A 21,684-nucleotide genomic window follows, 5' to 3' on the forward strand; every position below is an offset into this window, starting at 1 on the left:
TCTTTTATGTAATATATATATATATACCATATGTTAATTATCTGTTGTATTGTTCTTTATAGGTGCCGATATGATACTCAAATTTCCTATTTAAACAACATTTGTTTCTAATTATTATTTTTATTGAAAAAGATATTAATGTGCAACAACCACTGCAATCAGGAATAATATTTGTGTCCTACCCTGTCCCTACTGTATTGTATGTTTATCAGGAAGGAGCTCTTCACGAAGAAATGTCAAGTTATCCTGATGAAGTTTTCGAGTCCCCATCAGAGGCTGCTATAAAAGAGGCTGAACAAAACTCAAAAGCAGAGGAGACGGTGGAACGTACCGGAAGTGCCTTGGACAAGAGTGAATTAGAAAAAAGCCATTTGATGCTGTAGGTTAAAATTAAATATGAAACATAGAACATTTTATGATTATAACATATTAGTTTTACCAGTGAAGAACCATAGAAAACACCTTACGATATTGCTGCTTCTGCCACTTTAGTTGTCGATTCTACTAAATCACCTGGCAGAAATAAGAAGTCTACTGTAACATTTGGCAGGCCCTGTCATATGTATGAGCATGATATTTCCATTTTAACACCAGAGCAGATTTTTTTTCACTTAGATGCCAAACTGCTGGAGTCATTTGTACCAGTCAAATAGGTTTTATAATAAATGATGATCATAGATCAGTGGTGGCTAGGAGGCACTCAGAGCCCTTTCTGTGGGCATTTAGCCCAGAGATGACTCCAGGTATCTTCCTGCAGTCCCAGACAGCCCAGGACTTGCTGTGCACAGAGCTATTTTAAAGTGACAGGACTACCTGGGACTACTGGAGGAGTGGGAAGGTTTGGACAAATCTGGATTATCATTGAAGCTCCTGTCCAGCCATGACAATTCTTCATGGTTATGGGACCCTGGAGTGAAGCTACAATGATCATCCAAATTTCTTCTTTTTTCTGCTTTATTGGTGTCCTCAGGGTGCCTGTATCAATGAAAGCTGTGACAGAGAAGGGAGTATAAATCACAAATTAAATTTCTGTGTTGGCACTTTGCGATAAATAAGTGGGTCTTAAAAAAAAAAATAAAAAATATGCTTTCTGTATGTTTCCAGGCCCTTGGAACGAGGCTGGCGCAAGACAAAAGAAGGACATCTCGTACAGCCAAAGATCAGACTGTGCCAAGAAGTTATCAGTGTTGGTCCTCAGAAGCGAGGACAGCGTATAACCATCCCCGTGAGGAAACTGTTTGCAAAAGAAAAAAGGCCGTATGGGCTGGGAATGGTGGGAAGACTAACAAATAGGACTTACCGCAAGAGAATAGATAGCTATGTAAAAAGGCAAATTGAAGATATGGATGATCACCGGTAAGCGCAATTTAAAGGTAACAAAATGAAAAGCTGTGTAGAGATTGAAAAAAGCCCAACAGATCGTAAGGTATTTGTGAGCAGGTTGTTGTTATGTGAAGTTTCATAAATTTACTTTCTACTGTAAAATAAATTGTGACTGCTCACTGTTATGTGACACTGAACACAAGGGTGACACTGAGCAACACTGTCCTGTTTTATAGGACTTTTCCAGAACTGGTGAAATAATGATGAGCACGGCTTATCTGATGAGTAACAGTAATTGTCTCCCAGTTATATAAAAAAATATAGCCTGGCTGGGTATTCATTGTAACCTCTTGCGCTGTCGACTTTTGCTGTTTTTGCCATTCTGTTTTTTGTTCCCCTCCTTCCAAAAGTCAGAACAGAGATCTACCATCAGAAATCCATCATGATAAACCAGGGGCACTTACTCATAGACTCAGGCACCGTGACTTATATTTGTTATCCTTTCTCCTTCCTTCTAAATTGTTTTCATTATGCCTTAAAATCTCCTGAAGTGCTATCAGTTCAGGAGCACTTCCCGCTGTATGCTAATCTCAGTGAGATTACATCAGGCAGAGGGAGGGGGAAGTGCTAAAAGAGCAGGGTGAGACAGCGTAACAGCCTGTGAAGCTGCATTACAGAGGGCCGCACCTCCCAGAGCCCTTCTAGCTCATTATCATAATTTTAAAAGTTGATTTTAGAAGGAAGGAGGCCATGGATAACCAATATAAGAAGATTGACACAGTCACAGTGCCTGGATCTATAAGTAAATGCTCCTGGTTAATCATGCTTGATTTTGCTGGTAGATTTCCTTTAATTGTTTAATTGATTCCAAACATTGTACTGGGAATCTGGTAAATTCCTGAGCCAGGGATATTGATGAAAGAACACATTTATTCAGTTTTGTTAGGGGCTATGTTTTTATAGCTTTTACGTTACTCTCCAAATGACACTTTTGCTATATTGTTTAGGTTGTACGATCACAGAGATACCTCATTTATATAGGATTTGTCATTTTAAATTCATTTAGAAAAAATTTAATCTGATCACTCTGCAGTATAGTATTTTTGCAGTATATGTGAATGTACTGCCTCCTTTAGGGTCCATTTCAGGTCATAGTAAGACATGAGAGCCACAAGAGGAAAGCCCCCGGTCTGTGATAGCATAGCTGAATACAGAACATTAAAATTGTCTACAATTGTTCATTTTTTAATACCATTGATGTGCTTGTTACAATACAAGTTTGTATCTTATGGCTTCATGCTTGTTTTTTTAATGATAAGTACATATTGAATGAACTGAAATCTACAGAGACCATGCATTAGATGGCTCAGTCATTACTGATCAATGGAGTCTGCAAAATCCATTGCAATATTTGACTTATCATATCTAGATATAGCCGGTGGCTGTGATCAGGGTAAGCCGTCTGTGTGTTGTAATGTTGGCCTGGAGGTGATGTTCCCATTGAAAACTTGTACTTTACTGTAAACCTGTTTGCTTTATGAATTTCCTCCAGGTATTGTATAGATATTTGAACACTACGATTGCAAATATTTGCTATGGAGCGAAGGGATAGTCTTTTGTACAGACATTTACTCCAAAATGAAAACAAAGGGCAGGAAAATGTGTTCATTCTTAAGGAATTCCAGAGTTATCCCAGTGGGGAGCCTCCAAAATAGTTTTATTTGTGCTACCGTAAAGGTTATAACACTGGCTCTGCAGAATAGACCTGCTAGTATACTTGCTGCAGATCCATGGCTGCCATTGTATTTACTGTACATAGTGCCATCATATTCCATATAAATACAAAATACAACATAACAAGGAAATAAAATGTGTACAAATAGCAATGAGCTTACTATCTATGATTTCTGATGCAAATCTCATACATATATACATGTGTGTGTGTGTGTGTGTGTATATATATATATGTATATATATATATATATATATATATATACACACACACACACACACACACACCGTATATACTCGAGTATAAGCCGACCCAAGTAAAAGCCGAGGCCCATAATTTTACCACAAAAACCTGGGAAAACCTATTGACTCGAGTATAATCCGAGGGTGGGAAATGCATTGGTCACAGCCTCCCCATTATATACCCTTCTGGACCCTACCCCATAACATATAGCCAGTACCTACCCCCCAGTATATAGCCTGCCAGCTCATATCCCCCAGTATATAGCCAGCAGCGGGGGAAGCCGGAAAGGTGAGGTTTGATATATTTTTTGACTCGAGTATAAGCCGAGTTTGGGTTTTCAGCACATTTTTTTGTGCTGAAAAACTAGGCTTATACTGGAGTATATATGGTGTATATATATATATATATATATATATATATATATATATATATATATATATATATATATATATATATAATATTTCTCTAGGCAATTCATAGTAGGGATGTGAACAAACAGGGTCCATGCATCAGCTGTATACAAAGTAGTTTTAAAATAGTTTTTCTGGACTTTGAAGGGATTTTCCAGTGAAATAAAATTATGATTAAAATCACCCAGACAGCTGTGTAAAAATAAATATGGAATGGTTTCCCACGCATCATCGGAAGGAGGCACAGGCCAACTTTGGAAATAGAGAAGTGGGGATCCATGAGGTGAACGTGGCTTTCTGTAATTTCTACATATATTTATGGGTTAATTGGAATGTAAGCTCTTTTAACTACTTCATGACCGATGGTCATTGGTGACTGAATGTCCAGGTCAATATTTGTCGATCTGCTATGCGCTTCTTTAAATGACAATAATGTGAGAGTTTAATGTGGATAGTTTAATTAATTACATATTTTTGTACATATATTTTATACATATCTTTATAAAATTTGCCAATAATTGACAACAAATGTGAAAAAATAAGCTTTTTTTGTCATTTTTCCGATTAAAGTTTCTTAAATAAGTAGGAACTTTTACGCTGTTATTAATATGTACAGCATTATTCCATCAGACTTTCCCAGGTTCAGCTACAGATGCAGAGGGTGCATGTACTTCTGCAATAATGAAAAGATAAAGTGTTTTCTGCAGCTCCTTCTATATTTTGCCGTCTACAGACCGGATGGAGGGGGCACATTTCAAACGCCTATATCTCCTGAACCCTTGTACGTAGGAACACAATGCTAGAGTCATATTAAACAGGAGAGTCTCCTCTTTAATGATGGATTGTGTATGGATGCTTAAGAGAAACTGAGATATCCATTCTTAAAGTTACAAACTGGAATACAAAGCTGTACAAAATGTTTTTTTTTCTTACAACGTAAGGGTGGATATCTCCGGTTCTGTTAAGCACCCATACACAATCATCCATACATAACAAAGGGGACATCCTTCTGTTTAAAATGTCTTACAAATTATGTTCCTATGTGCCAGGGTTCAGGAGATATGGCCATTTGAACGTGGTCTCTGTCAAGATGTTTATAAACATCTTTTCTGCAAATAGGAGGTATATAGCCGTATGGCAGTCGTAAAGGGGTTTATATTAATGGCCCATGGTGTGTGTTTAAAGGGAAACTGTCAGCAGAAGGCTGCATTTCACTAGTGACAGATCTCAATAGACACTGCATAGTACATTCCATAACACTTACTTTCACAACTCAGTTCCCCTCATGTATTATCCACTGCTAAAGCTGACTGCACAACGGTCCCTGGGTAATTAGCATAACACTCAGTCTGACTCCCGCTCGTTGATATTCAATTTATTCCCCTCCCACATCCTCCCTGTGACTAACCCTCCCTTTCTGACGTTGGCTTACCGCACAGGTAAATCTTGCTTCTGCTCGGTGAGGAAAACACTCTCGCAATCAGCCTTGTTAGAAAGCTCAGAGATTGTGCACATGCGCAGTAAGCTACCAATACAGTAGAAAGAAGAAGAAGTTTGGATTATCATTGTAGCTTCCTTCCAGGGTCCTGGGCTGCCTGGGACTGCAATAGGCCTTGAGTCCTGTCTGGCAAACCCTGCCCTGGGGTGATGGCAAGGGTGCCCATATAGAGGGCACTGAGTGCCAAAGCTGGCACCCGTGCCATAGGTTCGCCACCACTGCTGTAGGACTTGAGCAGGACTTCTTGGCAAAGAGACAGATCAGCTCTAGCTGCAGATATTACAAGAACAGAGGGGAACTTAGTTGTGCAAGTAAGTGTTATGGAATGTACTCTGCAGTGCAATTCAGCCTTCTGGTAACAGGTTCCCTTTAACTATCAGTAAACTCACAAGTCAGTGGTTTAGGATCCATGGCGCTGGGGTACAATGCTATCCCGTAGTGACTGCACCGGCACTACAATTATCTGTGTCCTATTCACTTGCATGAGATGGATCTGCAGTACAGGCTACAGCTGCTATGAAATGGATAGCACTATGCTTGGTAAGCCATTAAAATAGCAGCGGCACCTCCTGAGCTGCAGTGCAGTGAACTGTAAGAGTCACATTCCCAACTATCCAATATATATGTAACATTCACTTGATGAAATCATTATTTTGTTTAACTTATGGAGACACCGGTATCATGTATATAACCTAGCATAATTTGTAATTTAGGAAGTCCACACCCAACTAACAGTAGTGTCCACAGCAATCTGTGGTTTTCAAGCTTTACATCGTTGTGTGCCATATAATTGTGATAACACTTACACTTTCTGTTCTCTCAGGCCATTCTTCACTTACTGGATTACATTTGTGCATCTACTGATAACCATCTTGACTGTTTGCATCTACGGAATTGCACCTGTTGGATTTTCCCAGCATGAAACAGTAGAATCGGTAAGTAATTCAACCCAAGTCCTTCATATCAAAAGGCCTCATTTTCCAGTGTCTAATTCACTGTAATTTTATGCACCTGAACCTTTGTGCAAGTGAAGGCGATGGAATGCAGTAGTGGGTATTATTTTACCCACATTTCATGTTTTACTGAATAAGCCTACATACCTGAGATAGCTGACATTTCAGAAAGATATAGTATTGTTTATACTGCCATTTATTTCCTGATAGCAAACACAATGTCACAGAGAGAACCCTCACATGGAGAACAGTCATTCCTTATCCCAAATCTCCATGGAGCGTTGACACATTAGCTGTGGGAGGGAGCACTGCTGCTCTCAGAGGGGATGGGGTAAAATCATCTGTCAGCCTGGATTTTCATTTTTATTAACTGAATTACTAGTGTTTTGTATTAAAATTTAAAGGGGTTGGACTAAGCTTTTAAGTTCTAAAATGTCCTCGGTATAAGGCTAGCTGCTGGGCAGTATAACAGCCCCATGGAGCGTTGGTTGCTGTCCATGTGTCAGTTTGTGAACGTTGCTCACAGTAAAAGACTGCACGGGTCTGAATATGAGCAAGAATAGGACCTCTATCTTTTGTGGCCTGGCCATTCAGGAATCCACAACCTTGAGCCCCTAGAAGTGAATAAGGACGTGTGCTAGCTGCACTATATACGGTTAGTACACATCCTAAATTTCTAGGCTGTCTGTTCCGTTTTGGTCTGCTGGGACTTAATGGATTACTAGAATTTGGGTCCAGTTTTCTTTATATTGTAAGTGCAGTCCCTCTCTTTTTGCCCTGTGTACAGTGCCAGGCCATGGGAAGGCAAGACTTGGTCAGCTCTAATTGCAAATAACCAGTTTAATAGTCGTGGTGGAAACCTACTCTAATGGTTACACCATAGTCATATGTTCACATTCAAAAATTCATCATACAAATCACTAAAACAGAAATAACCAAAAATCTGCTTTTCAGGTAGAAATTTTAAGACAGTCACAACCTGAAAGCTTAACGATTAGGCTATATTCACACTAACATGTGCCCCCTGTACTATAGTACACTTCAGGGAGAGGGGGAGGGAGTGACCTCTGCTCACCCCCACTTCTCTCCATAGTATATTCTGGGGAAGGATAGGACATATTCTATCTTTCTCCCGACTATGGAAACTGTACGATCCTGTACAATGGGCACCCTCTGCCCATTGCCGTTTATAGGGGACGTAAATACAGCGTATATACGTCGGCCTTATATACGTCCCCATACGGCAGTGTGAATGTAGCCTTGTACATCTCTCTCATTCTCCTTCATTCTGCTGGCTCAGAAGCACAGAAAATCTCCTCTTTCATATGAATCTAGAGTTTCTAGGTGCCAGGAAACTGAAGATATTAACTGTTACTTAAAGGGTTATTCTCGTCTGGGGACTGTTATTAAAAAAATGTTCCTAATTTCTCATAAATGTAACCATGTTGTCCCTTAGAAACGAGATATCTTCCTGGGATACGGCCACCTCTGCTGGAGGGATTGCACAAAGAAACGAAAGGTTATTGTATATAAAATGTCCGGGAGTTACTACAGGTCACACAGCCGTCCTGTGGTAATGATTGCAGAATCCTGGTGGTCCGGCAGGGCTCTTTAGCGCAAGTCTGGCCACCGCTGCCAGAGTGTGATGTGGTCGTATCCGAGGAAGCTATCTGGTTTCTAAGGGAGGACATGGCCACATTTATGAGAAATTATCTTCACACAGGAACATTTTTTTTATTAACATCCAATTGAAGAGATGTTTACATAAGGCAAATGAATTTAATTCAATGTAAATGCCCTGATGGGAATACCCCTTTAATGTTCATCAAATTATTGAGCAGTCCTGCTTACTTTTGTACAGTGCGCATACCCTTCATAGTTCTTTATAACATCTCTGAGCTCTGCTGAATAGGTGGAGCTGTACCAGTACAGTTAGGACTCATCTTCTTCTTCCCCCTCTCTCTGCCTCTGTCAGTATGGACCGGCTGGGAGAAGAGATAGAGAGAGAGTGATGTCACATACATGTCCTTATGCAGAGAGCAGGAAAAGGCTGCAACTTTCAAAGGAGGCAAAGACACAGGTTCACAGGTGGCCAACCGCTTTAAATAGGATTATTACAGGTCAATAGTATAAGGTATTTAATAGATATAATAGTAATATATATCTTTCTTGGTGTTGAGCCAATGCAATTCTGGATGCAACAGTTCTATCTATCTGTCTATTCAAACTAGTCTGGATAAGTTGATTAGATTTGCTTTTAATGCTCTAATTATTTAAGGAATCATCCCTGTGACCTGACATTTTCTTCAACAAGTCATTCAAGACCCTTCCTCACTGATGAAAAAGAAATAGACTTGGCTGTAATAACTGGTGGGGAATTTTTTAAGCCTGGCGTTTTACACCCCTGCTAGCCAACTGCTTGGACTGATTTACTAAGAGGCCTAGCTCACCCTCTCCTTCTCCAGCCGGCTAGCGGCTCACGCCACATGTCCACTGCTGAGGCCTTAGCTTGTAAACAAAAAATCAAGCTACTCCCTCCTGACGAGATGTATATTCACGTCTGTACAGTGTATATCTATGGAGGCTCATATCTATCATCCCTGTGTGTGTTTAAACAACTTTGGCACTTGACCTTCAGCTTGATATAGTGCTCTCAGCTATGTACAAGCAGGAGAAGAGAGAGACCTACCTTCCATCCTGTAGACAGATTTGCCATAACAACGTATAAGTAACACTGGTACTAAGGGGCACTCAGGTGCAGTGACAGCTGGAAGCCTAGTAAAGCATATCGAAAACCATCACACCTTACACACCTCCGTACACTGAAGTATGAAAACGTTACGGGTGTCCGTGCAACTCATTTTTTTTTTATTAAAGCAACATTTCAATAATTTTTTTAGGTATTGAATGTCGTATATATAAATCCCATCAGAATATGGCGCAACTGTGTTTTTTTCACCACCTTTGGAATTTTCTTTCCAGTTTCCCAATACAAGGCACAGAATATTAAATGAAAACTAGAAAACTAAATTTGTCTTGCATATATCAAGCCAACATATAGCTATGTAAATGAAAAAAAAGTTATGGCTTGTGGAAGGAGAGGAGTGAAAAACGGAAACACAAAATATGAAAAAACTTGATCTTAAAGGGGTTAAAGTGACTGTTACATATCTTCCTTCCTGTTTGTGTCAAGTATAGTAAATTCTGTATATGCTGATGAATATTGTATCAAATCTGATCTTTCATTATGAAGAATGTATTACTTGTAACCTATTTGTCTTAGGTATAGACCAGTACAATAATCTATACGTCTCACTCCTTTGTGGTATAGTATTTGTGGGCTCTGACTGTTCATGATGATGCATAATGTACTAGTGTTTAATAGAAAGCATAAGACTGCCTTGAATTGGTATATAGTGGTCTGAAGCGTTTGAAAAATGGTTTAATTATGTTTTTCTTTTTCATTTGAAGGTTCTGATGAACAAAGGAGTTTATGAAAATGTCAGATATATCCAACAAGAAAACTTTTGGATTGGACCAAATTCAGTAAGTGATTTTACAACTATATTTAAAGGGGATATCCCTTCAATGTGTGCAAACATGCTGACTGCTGCATGAAATTATCATGCTGAGGGTTTTTGTAGAGGTTGCCCTTATTACATTCCGTCCTGACCTCAGCTGGTGGGTGCTTTCACCATGTTGTGGAAGCCTAGGGCTTGGTCAAGGCCAATGATCTACAAAATACTTGGCTTTTTAAGCATTTTTATAACCATAAATTCTGGCTGCAGTGAGGTATATGAACGTGTTCACCTCCAGCAGCACAAACTCTTAAAATTATTATCTCCAGCGTTAGTTAAAGAGAACCCGTCATGCAAAATAACCCCCCTAAACTAAATATATTTTCATAAACTGCCATTAGAGAGCATTGCCTCTATCCCTTCATTGTCCCTCTACATGCCTGTAAACCTAAGCAATGAGGTCCTAAAGCTGTATGCAAATGACCTGTGAAATGTCCAATGAAGCATTAGCATATTCAAGCTGTCCACTCTATTCATGAGTGGGAGGCACAGCCACACCCCCAGTGCATGACTGACAGCCTGTATAATGATGTGAGGCTGTATAATGATGTGCTTCCTGGTGCTGGTGGCCACGCCCCCTGCAGCCTGTGTGTGTGTATATAGGAGAGATACAGCAGTTCCAGGCAGCCATGTTACAGCAGAACATGTCAGATTCATGTGTAGCTGATGTCTGTGTCTCTCACCTGTATATTAGGAGGATGCAGCATGTCAGCAGATGCAGCACACACACACTAGCCATGCTTTACTATACATTACACACAGACATGAGCAGGGGGAGGAGACGGGAGGGGTAACAGGGGTGACATCACTGCCTCTGACCATGTGACCAGCCTCATTTACATGATAAAGAATAGATGATTTTACAATGAATAATGTATGAAATAACTAGATAAAGGCTGGGATGGATCCTTGTGAGCTGCCCCAACAGGTAGAGGTGACAGGACAAGTGACACAGACCTGATGACAGGTGTCCTTTAAATAGTAAATTAATAGTAAAGCAAGAGAAAACAGTACACATCGGTCTTTCTATATCCATAACAACAATCAAAATAGCATGGTAAACAGCATGGTCACATTGCGTACCACAAAAATGGCTTCTAGCTTTTAAAGGATTCCGTTTAGATGTCTTTACACATGTTTCACTGATGCCTATATCCATGGGATTAGCGCCACCATTCTTCTAAAAAAAGACTTTTTTTATTGATGTTCTCTGTTCCAGTCATGGAGGCAGTATACAGTCAAGCTACCCACCTCCTCACTGATACTACTTACCTGCTAAAGATAATTCCTGAGGGAGGGGGAGCAGGTGAGAGAGATGGTGGTTTTTTGTTACTCAGCTCTGCTATATATGAACCACTCCTTCAGGCTATGGCGTTGGCTATGAGAAGAGAAATTAACTTGCTCCTCACCCCTCCCTCAGGAATACTCTTCAGCTGCTTAGCAGTGTCTCCCATAAGGACCTGGGGGCAGTTTAGAGCCCCAAATTGCCCTGACAGGTTAAAAATAAAAATGAGTTTATTCCCCCTACCAAAAAAAAGTTTTCTTTAGACAATCACTGACCTTAGCAGTGACTTGTACACAAAGGTTAGGACAGTCTCATTTTTACTTTGAGGATTTCTCTTTATAAGTGGAATATTTAGCATACGTATAGAATTATGGTTTTTAGGTTGTGTGTCCTGAAATGATCTTTATGGGTTTTTTTAGTTTGGCATGTAGACATTTGGTGAAATATTTACAGTTAAGGAATTAATTTAAAGGTTTTGTTCCAAGAAACAATAACTGTTTTTCTTGGTGTGAATATTTGGGATTCTGCCATCTTGAATGAGTTTGGATGCACATAGAATGAACTGTTTCACATAAGCGTCCATGCCTCCCTGCAGTCAGAGTTGTGGTGTTTTTGTTTTTAATTATTCCATGTGTTTTTCTAGGACTAGGACAACCAAAATTGTAATGCTATAGAAGATGTTTTTACATGCATTTTGAAGATATTGGACAAATGTACATTTAGGTTTTAGATTGTTTTACAGAAAAATAGTAACATTAGCGATCATATAACCATGAAGTGTCATCATTCAATCCACCAAGTTTAAACAATATATACTTATAAACCAAGGCAAAAATAATAATACTGTAATTGATGTCAAAAAGTGGAAAAAGAATCCACCCTGGGCCCCAATAGGCAGATCGTTGGGCGCACATCGAATATTGTGGTTTACAAAAAAGATATCTCACCTTTTTGTAATCTTTCCACACTCTCCACTATAATCAAACCTTAAAGATTTAGATCAAACCTTAACTTTAAAGATTCAAGTAGTCTACTTTCTGAACTTTGTAAAAAGTTGCACTAATGGTAGTTCTACCGTCCTCATCATTTCCACCCACATCTAATACTTTCAGCACATATTGAATGACGTCAATAGAAATTATAAAACAACATATTGGGGCACATTTACGTCGCGATCCCCAATCTGGACAGTCCAAAGAAGAGGAAGTCCGGCGCGATTCACCAAAATCGTGCACCCGAGATCCTGCATGTGTCGCTTCCCCGCTGAGGTCCACCGGAGTTCACCTTCTTCTTCCCAGTGTATGTGAGTGCATGTCTTTGAGATGTTAAATCCCACGCTTTATCCAAATCCGGAGGATCATCCGACGGCTAACCCCCTGATTTGTGTCGCTTGAAAGCCAGCGCTGATGCGGCAGAATCCGATCGCGTGCGACAAAAAGTCCTTCTAAATACTACGGAAATCGTCTGATATTCCGACAATAGTGCGGACCCTTAGTAAATGAGCCCCATTGTCCTTACATCCTATCAAGGATTTGTCCCAATTATTATAGAAGAGATCACTGCAGACTGTATTGGACTTAGCCCTACTCTGTCTATCATAAAACGTAAGAAGAATTATACATACCCTTGTTCACATGTGTGGCCCTGCCTGCAGACACTTTATGAGGATATTTTTTGCATTAAGATGGATTACTTTGTCCTTTATTCAGTAGCAGCTTATCTCATCTGTTATTTTCCTATGACTCACTTGAAAGCTATTCTTCACATTCTTAAGTTCTTTTAAAAGTTATGCATATCCTAATCTGTCACAAATGCCTGTTTTGCAGTGCCAGTTCATGACCTCACCTACCATAAAACAATGTTTTCTCACGGTGAAATCTAACAATATATCAGAATAAGAGCAGGTCTTGGGTTATCCATGTACAGTACTGTGTGTGAATTCTCTTTGATCATCAGTGTTATATACCGTATGTTTCCATAGAGGAATCAGCACTTTTTAAAATAAAGTGTGCAGGTAGAGTTATGGTTATCACTCTTTTATCTGAAGGTCAACTTATTATAGTATCATAATAGAAAAGGTTGAATCCTGGTCCATCAGGGACTCCAGGAAACCAGGAGAAATCCTGTGATCAATGTGTCATCTTGTTCCTTGTGATCCATTTAGTAAAGGCAACAAAGCTCCTCTTGAACCTTGTCTAATGTATAAACAGTCAAAAGTCATGTGGCAGCATTATCACAGTCTCACTCATTCCTTCTGAAATCAACTTTTAAAATTATGGTAATGAGCATGAGGGGATACCCTATCCTCTATGTGATATGACTTTACAGACTGTTACACTGTCTCCCCCTCCCCCTGCTCTTTTAGCACTTTTGCAGTGACCACCTTCTACAGCAGACCTCAGAACTGCTATCAGATACACAGATTTCAGTAAGGAACAAATAGGACACCACAGAAATGTACTTTTATCACATTTTATGTACTTTTATCACTTCTAGTGGGAAGCTCGACTTTGTCCTCTTTGTCTTGTTTTATTGGCGTGGCAGTAATCACAGTTATGATATGACAGATTTCCATTAAGAGCATTCATATATTGAGGGTAATGACACTATCTGAAGAGAAGTAAATACGGGGTTATCATTAGAGATGAGCGAACACTAAAATGCTCGGGTACTCGTTATTCGAGACGAACTTTTCCCGATGCTCGAGTGCTCGTCTCGAATAACGAACCCCATTGAAGTCAATGGGAGACTCGAGCATTTTTCAAGGGGACCAAGGCTCTGCACAGGGAAGCTTGGCCAAACACCTGGGAACCTCAGAAAAGGATGGAAACACCACGGAAATGGACAGGAAACAGCAGGGGCAGCATGCATGGATGCCTCTGAGGCTGCTTAATCGCACCATTATGCCGAAATTATGGGCAACAGCATGGCCATGACAGAGTGACAGAATGAAGCTAGATAGCATGTAAAACATCCAATAATTGACCCTGACACTATAGGGGACGGCATGCAGAGGCAGAGGCAGCGGCAGCAGGCTAGAGAGTGGCATGGCGACATACCCTAATTGGACTCAGGCTTCAAACCAATGGGTGTCAGAGAGGAACCAAAGGAGGTGAGTAAGAAGCGCTCAAATAATATCGGTACATGATAAAAGTTTGCCAGTATATTTTGTGGATTACACAGCAGGGTGGCGACAAAGTTAACATGGAAGCCATGAAAACAACCCAAAATTCTGCCTGACACAGCTCGTTTGATAAGGGGACCATGTATGCTTACAGTTCATGCCAGTCGCTGCACTGGCTGCCAGTCTCCTTTCGAATACAGTTTAAAATAATAATAACCCTCATCCATAAAGCTCTGTATAATGCTGCACCCCCCTACCTCTCCTCTCTTATCTCAGTCTATCGCCCAACCCGTGCTCTTAGATCCGCCAGTGATCTTAGATTAACCTCTACCCTAGTGCGGACCTCCCACTCGCGTCTCCAAGACTTCTCTAGAGCTGCACCAATTCTATGGAATGCTCTGCCCTGGACTATCAGACTAATACCTAACCTCCAAAGTTTCAAACGTGCTCTTAAAACCCATTTCTTTAGGCAAGCCTATAACACTCATTAACTGCATGAAGTTTTAACTCTTCTACTAACCCGTCCTGTGTCGTCCTCCCATCTGTTATCCAGCAACCAACAGGCACCAGACTTCTCTGCAGTCCCATTCACCCTGGACCTGGTATATAAGATGACGGCTGAGTGGTTCAAGCGACAGCAATTCCATTTATTATATTTTGTTCTATTCCCTAAGAAGAATGGCTTGACCGTTAAATATTCTTTTACCTCGTGTTACCCCATCATCTTCATAAACCGTAAGCTCTGGCGAGCAGGGACCTCACTCCTGTTGTTCCATACAAATGTTGTGCTCTGTTACAATACATTTGTATTTGTTTCCTATGATTTGTAAAGCGCTACGGAATATGATGGCGCTATATAAATAAAGATTATTATTATTATTATTATGGAGGCAGTGAACTAGTAGTAGATTAAAGGTGCTGCAACTATGTTAGTTGGATCTTGGGATGGAGCTGGCGCTCTGCAGCCAGGCGAGCTTTTGCCAATCCAAGCCCCTGTCTCTAGGCTACTCCCCAAACAGCACTTCTAAGAACCTTTTGTATAAGATCAAGTGTAGTAGCGTTCTTATAAGTTTAGGATATGGCGGGTGAGGGGAATGTAAACAGATGCGCAAGAAGCGCTGAAATAATATCCCTAAATGGTAAAAGTTTGCAAGTATATTTTGTGGATTACACAGCAGGGTGGCGACAAAGTTAACAACTTTGATGTGGAATGCCCTGTAATAGCTCTTGGGCGGTGTGCCTTTTATCGCCTAGGCTCAGCAGTTTCAGCACCGCCTGCTGTCGCTTAGCGACGGCACTGCTGCTGTGCCTAGAGCTACCGACTGATGGCGCCATGCCCACGGATGGTAATTCGGAGGAGGAGGAGGTGGAGGAGGGGTGGGAGGAGGTATAGTAGGCCTTTGAGACCTGGACCGAGGTAGGCCCCGCAATTCTCTGCGTCGGCAGTATATGACCAGCCCCAGGGTCAGACTCGGTCCCAGCCTGCACCAAGTTAAGTGTAGTAGCGTTCTTATAAGTTTGGGATATGGCGGGTGAGGGGAATGTAAACAGATGCGCAAGAAGCGCATGATGCGCATGGAGCTGGCGCTCCGCTGCCAGGCGAGCTTTCGCCAATTCAAGCCCCTGTCTCTAGGCTACTCCCCAAACAGCACTTCTAAGAACCTTTTGTATAAGATCAAGTGTAGTAGCGTTCTTATAAGTTTAGGATATGCCGGGTGAGGGGAATGTAAACAGATGCGCAAGAAGCGCTGAAATAATATCCCTAAATGGTAAAAGTTTGCCAGTATATTTTGTGGATAACACAGCAGGGTGGCGACAAAGTTAACAACTTTGATGTGGAATCCATGAAAACAACCCAAATTTCTGCCTGACACACCTCGTTTGATAAAGGGACGATGTATGGAGGCAGCTATATGGACGACTTTTGGAGGTAGCAATGGAGACAACGTGTGGAGGCTGCTATGGAGACAATTTAATTTGGATAGTGCCTGTATGTGGCAGTCCCAAACATTTTTCAAACCAGAGGAGCAGGTAGGTGGCCCTCCAGTAAAATGGAATAGATTGAGTGCCTGTATGTGGCAGTCCCAAAAATGTTTCAAACCAGAGGAGCAGGTAGGTGGCCCTGCAGTAAAATGGAATAGATTGAGTGCCTGTATGTGGCAGTCCCAAAAATTTTTCAAACCAGAGGAGCAGGTAGGTGGCCCTCCAGTAAAATGGAATAGATTGAGTGCCTGTATGTGGCAGTCCCAAAAATGTTTCAAACCAGAGGAGCAGGTAGGTGGCCCTGCAGTAAAATGGAATAGATTGAGTGCCTGTATGTGGCAGTCCCAAAAATTTTTCAAACCAGAGGAGCAGGTAGGTGGCCCTCCAGTAAAATGGAATAGATTGAGTGCCTGTATGTGGCAGTCCCAAAAATGTTTCAAACCAGAGGAGCAGGTAGGTGGCCCTGCAGTAAAATGGAATAGATTGAGTGCCTGTATGTGGCAGTCCCAAAAATTTTTCAAACCAGAGGAGCAGGTAGGTGGCCCTCCAGTAAAATGGAATAGATTGAGTGCCTGTATGTGGCAGTCCCAAAAATGTTTCAAACCAGAGGAGCAGGTAGGTGGCCCTGCAGTAAAATGGAATAGATTGAGTGCCTGTATGTGGCAGTCCCAAAAATGTTTCAAACCAGAGGAGCAGGTAGGTGGCCCTGCAGTAAAATGGAATAGATTGAGTGCCTGTATGTGGCACTCACAAAAATTGTTTCAAACAGAGGACCGGGTAGGTGGCCCTCCAGAAAAATTAAATGCATGAAGTACTATAGCAAGAGCCAGTGGGCCCTGTCAAAAAATAGCCATTTTCCTCTGCTTTACTGTACAAAGAGGAGGAGAAGGAGGAAAATGAGGAGGAGGAGGAGTGGATCAATTATTCAGGTTGAGCTTCCTTCACCTGGTGGAGATTGGAAATTCTGAGAAATCCAGCCTTTATTCATTTTAATAAGCGTCAGCCTGTCAGCGCTGTCAGTCGACAGGCGTGTACGCTTATCGGTGATGATGCCACCAGCTGCACTGAAAACCCGCTCGGACAAGACGCTAGCGGCAGGGCAGGCAAGAACCTCCAAGGCGTACAGCGCCAGTTCGTGCCACATGTCCAGCTTTGAAACCCAGTAGTTGTAGGGAGCTGTGTGATCATTTAGGACGATGGTATGGTCAGCTACGTACTCCCTCACCATCTTTCTGTAAAGATCAGCCCTACTCTGCCGAGACTGGGGACAGGTGACAGTGTCTTGCTGGGGTGACATAAAGCTGGCAAAAGCCTTGTAAAGCGTACCCTTGCCAGTGCTGGACAAGCTGCCTGCTCGCCTACTCTCCCTCGCTACTTGTCCCGCAGAACTACGCACTCTGCCGCTAGCGCTGTCAGAAGGGAAATACTGTTTCAGCTTGTGCACCAGGGCCTGCTGGTATTCATGCATTCTCACACTCCTTTCCTCTGCAGGGATGAGAGTGGAAAGATTTTGCTTGTACCGTGGGTCCAGGAGAGTGAACACCCAGTAATCGGTGCTGGAATAAATTCTTTGAACGCGAGGGTCACGGGATAGGCAGCCTAGCATGAAATCTGCCATATGCGCCAGAGTACCAATGCGTAAGAATTCACTCCCCTCACTGGCCTGACTGTCCATTTCCTCCTCCTCCAACTCCTCCAACTCCTCTTCTTCTGCCCATACACGCTGAACAGTAAAGGACTCAACAATGGTCCCCTCTTGTGTCTCACCAACATTCTCCTCCTCTTCCTCCTCATCCTCCTCCACCTCCACCTCCTCCGATATGCGCTGAGAAACAGACCTGAGGGTGCTTTGGCTATCAACAAGGGAATATTCTTCCCCTGTCTCTTGTGACGAGCGCAAAGCTTCCGACTTCATGCTGACCAGAGAGTTTTTCAACAGGCCAAGCAGCGGGATGGTGAGGCTGATGATGGCGGCATCGCCACTGACCATCTGTGTTGACTCCTCAAAGTTACTCAGCACCTGACAGATATCAGACATCCACGTCCACTCCTCATTGTAGACTTGAGGAAGCTGACTGACCTGACTACCAGTTCTGGTGGAAGTTGACATCTGGCAGTCTACAATCGCTCTGCGCTGCTGGTAAACTCTGGATAACATGGTCAGTGTTGAATTCCACCTCGTGGGCACGTCGCACAACAGTCGGTGAGCGGGCAGTTGGAGGCGGCGCTGCGCTGCCCTGAGAGTGGCAGCATCTGGGCTGGACTTCCTGAAATGCGCACAGATGCGGCGCACCTTCGTGAGCAAATCAGACAGATTGGGGTATGTCTTGAGGAAACGCTGAACTATCAGATTTAACACATGGGCCAGGCATGGCACATGTGTCAGTCTGCCGAGTTGCAGAGCCGCCACCAGGTTACGGCCGTTGTCACACACAACCATTCCCGGCTTGAGGTTCAGCGGTGCCAGCCACAGATCAGTCTGCGCCGTGATGCCCTGTAATAGCTCTTGGGCGGTGTGCCTTTTGTCGCCTAGGCTCAGCAGTTTGAGCACCGCCTGCTGTCGCTTAGCGACGGCACTGCTGCTGTGCCTAGAGCTACCGACTGATGGCGCCGTGCCCACGGATGGTAGTTCGGAGGAGGAGGTGGAGGAGGGGTGGGAGGAGGAGGAGGCATAGTAGGCCTGAAACACCTGGACCGAGGTAGGCCCCGCAATCCTCGGCGTCGGCAGTATATGAGCAGCCCCAGTGTCAGACTCGGTCCCAGCCTCCACCAAGTTAACCCAATGTGCCGTCAGCGATATATAGTGGCCCTGCCCGGCAGCACTCGTCCACGTGTCCGTGGTCAGGTGGACCTTGTCAGAAACGGCGTTGGTCAGGGCACGGATGATGTTGTCTGACACGTGCTGGTGCAGGGCTGGGACGGCACATCGGGAAAAGTAGTGGCGGCTGGGGACCGAATACCGAGGGGCGGCCGCCGCCATGAGGTTGCGAAAGGCCTCGGTCTCTACTAGCCTATAGGGCAGCATCTCCAGGCTAAGCAATCTGGAGATGTGCACATTAAGGGCTTGGGCGTGCGGGTGGGTTGCACTATATTTGCGTTTCCGCTCCAGCGTCTGGGGTATGGAGAGCTGAACGCTGGTGGATGCTGTGGAGGATCGTGGAGGCGACGATGGGGTTTTTGTGGCAGGGTCCTGGGCAGGGGGCTGACTAGCAGCTGACACAGGGGAAGGAGCAGTGGTGTGCACGGCCGGAGGTGAACGGGCTTGTTGCCACTGAGTGGGGTGTTTAGCATTCATATGCCTGCGCATACTGGTGGTAGTTAAGCTAGTAGTGGTGGAACCCCTGCTGAGCCTGGTTTGGCAAATGTTGCACACCACAGTCCGTCGGTCATCCGGTGTTTCCTTAAAGAACCTCCAGACTTCTGAAGATCTAGCCCTCGCCGCAGGAGCCCTCGCCACGGGAGCTTCACTAGTTGACACATTTGGCGCTGATGCACCAGCTCTGGCCCTGCCTCTCCGTCTGGCCCCACCACTGCCTCTTCCAACCTGTTCTGGTCGAGGACTCTCCTCCGTCTCAGAAGCACTGTGTTCACCCGGCCTCTCAACCCAGCTTGGGTCTGTCACCTCATCATCCTCCGATCCCTCAGTCTGCTCCCCCCTCGGACTTCCTGCCCTGACAACAACTTCCCCACTGTCTGACAACCGTGTCTCCTCATCGTCGGACACCTCTTTACACACTTCCACTACGTCAAGAAGGTCATCATCACCCACAGACTGTGACTGTTGGAAAACCTGGGCATCGGAAAATTGCTCAGCAGCAACCGGACAAGTGGTTTGTGACTGTGGGAAGGGTCCAGAAAACAGTTCCTCAGAGTATGCCGGTTCAAATGCCAAATTTTCCTGGGAGGGGGCAGACTGGGGGGGAGGAGGCTGAGGTGCAGGAGCTGGAGGAGTGGCGATTTCGGTGACATGGGTGGACTGCGTGGAAGACTGACTGGTGGTGGACAAATTGCTCGAAGCATTGTCAGCAATCCACGACATCACCTGTTCGCACTGTTCTGGCCTCAACAGTGCTCTACCACGAGTCCCAGTAACTTCAGACATGAACCTAGGGAGTGTAGCTCTGCGGCGTTCCCCTGCTCCCTCATCAGCAGGTGGTGTCTCACCCCGCCCAGGACCACGGCCTCTGACCCCTGCAGTAGTTGGACGCCCACGTCCCCGCCCTCGTCCTCTACCCCTAGCCCTCGGGTTAAACATTTTTAAAATGAGAGTTATAACTTTATTTTTTTTTTACTTTTTTTTGTTTTTTTTTGTGTTTTTTTTTTTTTATTTGTGTTTTTTGTTTTTTTTTGAGTTTTTAAAACCAAACAATGCTATCCTATTGCTATGGCTATTTTCTAGCCAAGTATCAAAGCACACTACTATGCCAGATGAGATGACACTGAGTTAGTGCCTAATTGAAATCCAACCCCTACTAAATTTTTCCACTTCGGTCTTTGCTATGGATATGTGCGTCACTAAGCGCAGAACACAGAGGTCGCAAGTCTCACTACAAATTGCTCAGAATTGGCTAGTACATGCACTGCAGAAAGTACAGCCACCAGCAGATCAACCAGAAATCAAATATATAGAACGCTACTGTATGCGTAAGTAAGCTCTTTGTATTCTCCTATGGCTATTTTCTAGCCAAGTATCAAAGCACACTACTATGCCAGATGAGATGACACTGAGTTAGTGCCTAATTGAAATCCAACCCCTACTAAATTTTCCCACTTCGGTCTTTGCTATGGATATGTGCGTCACTAAGCGCAGAACACAGCGGTCGCAAGTCTCACTACAAATTGCTCAGAATTGGCTAGTACATGCACTGCAGAAAGTACAGCCACCAGCAGATCAACCAGAAATCAAATATATAGAACGCTACTGTATGCGTAAGTAAGCTCTTTGTATTCTCCTATGGCTATTTTCTAGCCAAGTATCAAAGCACACTACTATGCCAGATGAGATGACACTGAGTTAGTGCCTAATTGAAATCCAACCCCTACTAAATTTTCCCACTTCGGTCTTTGCTATGGATATGTGCGTCACTAAGCGCAGAACACAGCGGTCGCAAGTCTCACTACAAATTGCTCAGAATTGGCTAGTACATGCACTGCAGAAAGTACAGCCACCAGCAGATCAACCAGAAATCAAATATATAGAACGCTACTGTATGCGTAAGTAAGCTCTTTGTATTCTCCTATGGCTATTTTCTAGCCAAGTATCAAAGCACACTACTATGCCAGATGAGATGACACTGAGTTAGTGCCTAATTGAAATCCAACCCCTACTAAATTTTCCCACTTCGGTCTTTGCTATGGATATGTGCGTCACTAAGCGCAGAACACAGCGGTCGCAAGTCTCACTACAAATTGCTCAGAATTGGCTAGTACATGCACTGCAGAAAGTACAGCCACCAGCAGATCAACCAGAAATCAAATATATAGAACGCTACTGTATGCGTAAGTAAGCTCTTTGTATTCTCCTATGGCTATTTTCTAGCCAAGTATCAAAGCAC

At 43.2% G+C, this 21,684-nt stretch overlaps 1 protein-coding gene across 3 annotated transcripts in view; it reads left to right on the forward strand.

Moving 5' to 3' along the window:
* The window catches only part of RHBDF1 (rhomboid 5 homolog 1), a 90,907-nt gene that overhangs the window by 50,039 nt on the left and 19,184 nt on the right, over positions 1-21,684 (forward strand). For all 3 annotated transcript variants that reach the window (XM_072120809.1, XM_072120810.1, XM_072120811.1), the window contains 4 exons: positions 213-379; positions 1,105-1,356; positions 6,030-6,141; positions 9,631-9,705. In XM_072120809.1, the coding sequence (XP_071976910.1) occupies positions 213-379; positions 1,105-1,356; positions 6,030-6,141; positions 9,631-9,705 (606 nt within the window). The remainder of the gene's footprint in view (positions 1-212; positions 380-1,104; positions 1,357-6,029; positions 6,142-9,630; positions 9,706-21,684) is intronic.

Source organism: Engystomops pustulosus, chromosome 8 (genome assembly GCF_040894005.1).
Source record: "Engystomops pustulosus chromosome 8, aEngPut4.maternal, whole genome shotgun sequence".
In the NCBI taxonomy this organism is placed as follows: Eukaryota; Metazoa; Chordata; class Amphibia; order Anura; family Leptodactylidae; genus Engystomops; species Engystomops pustulosus.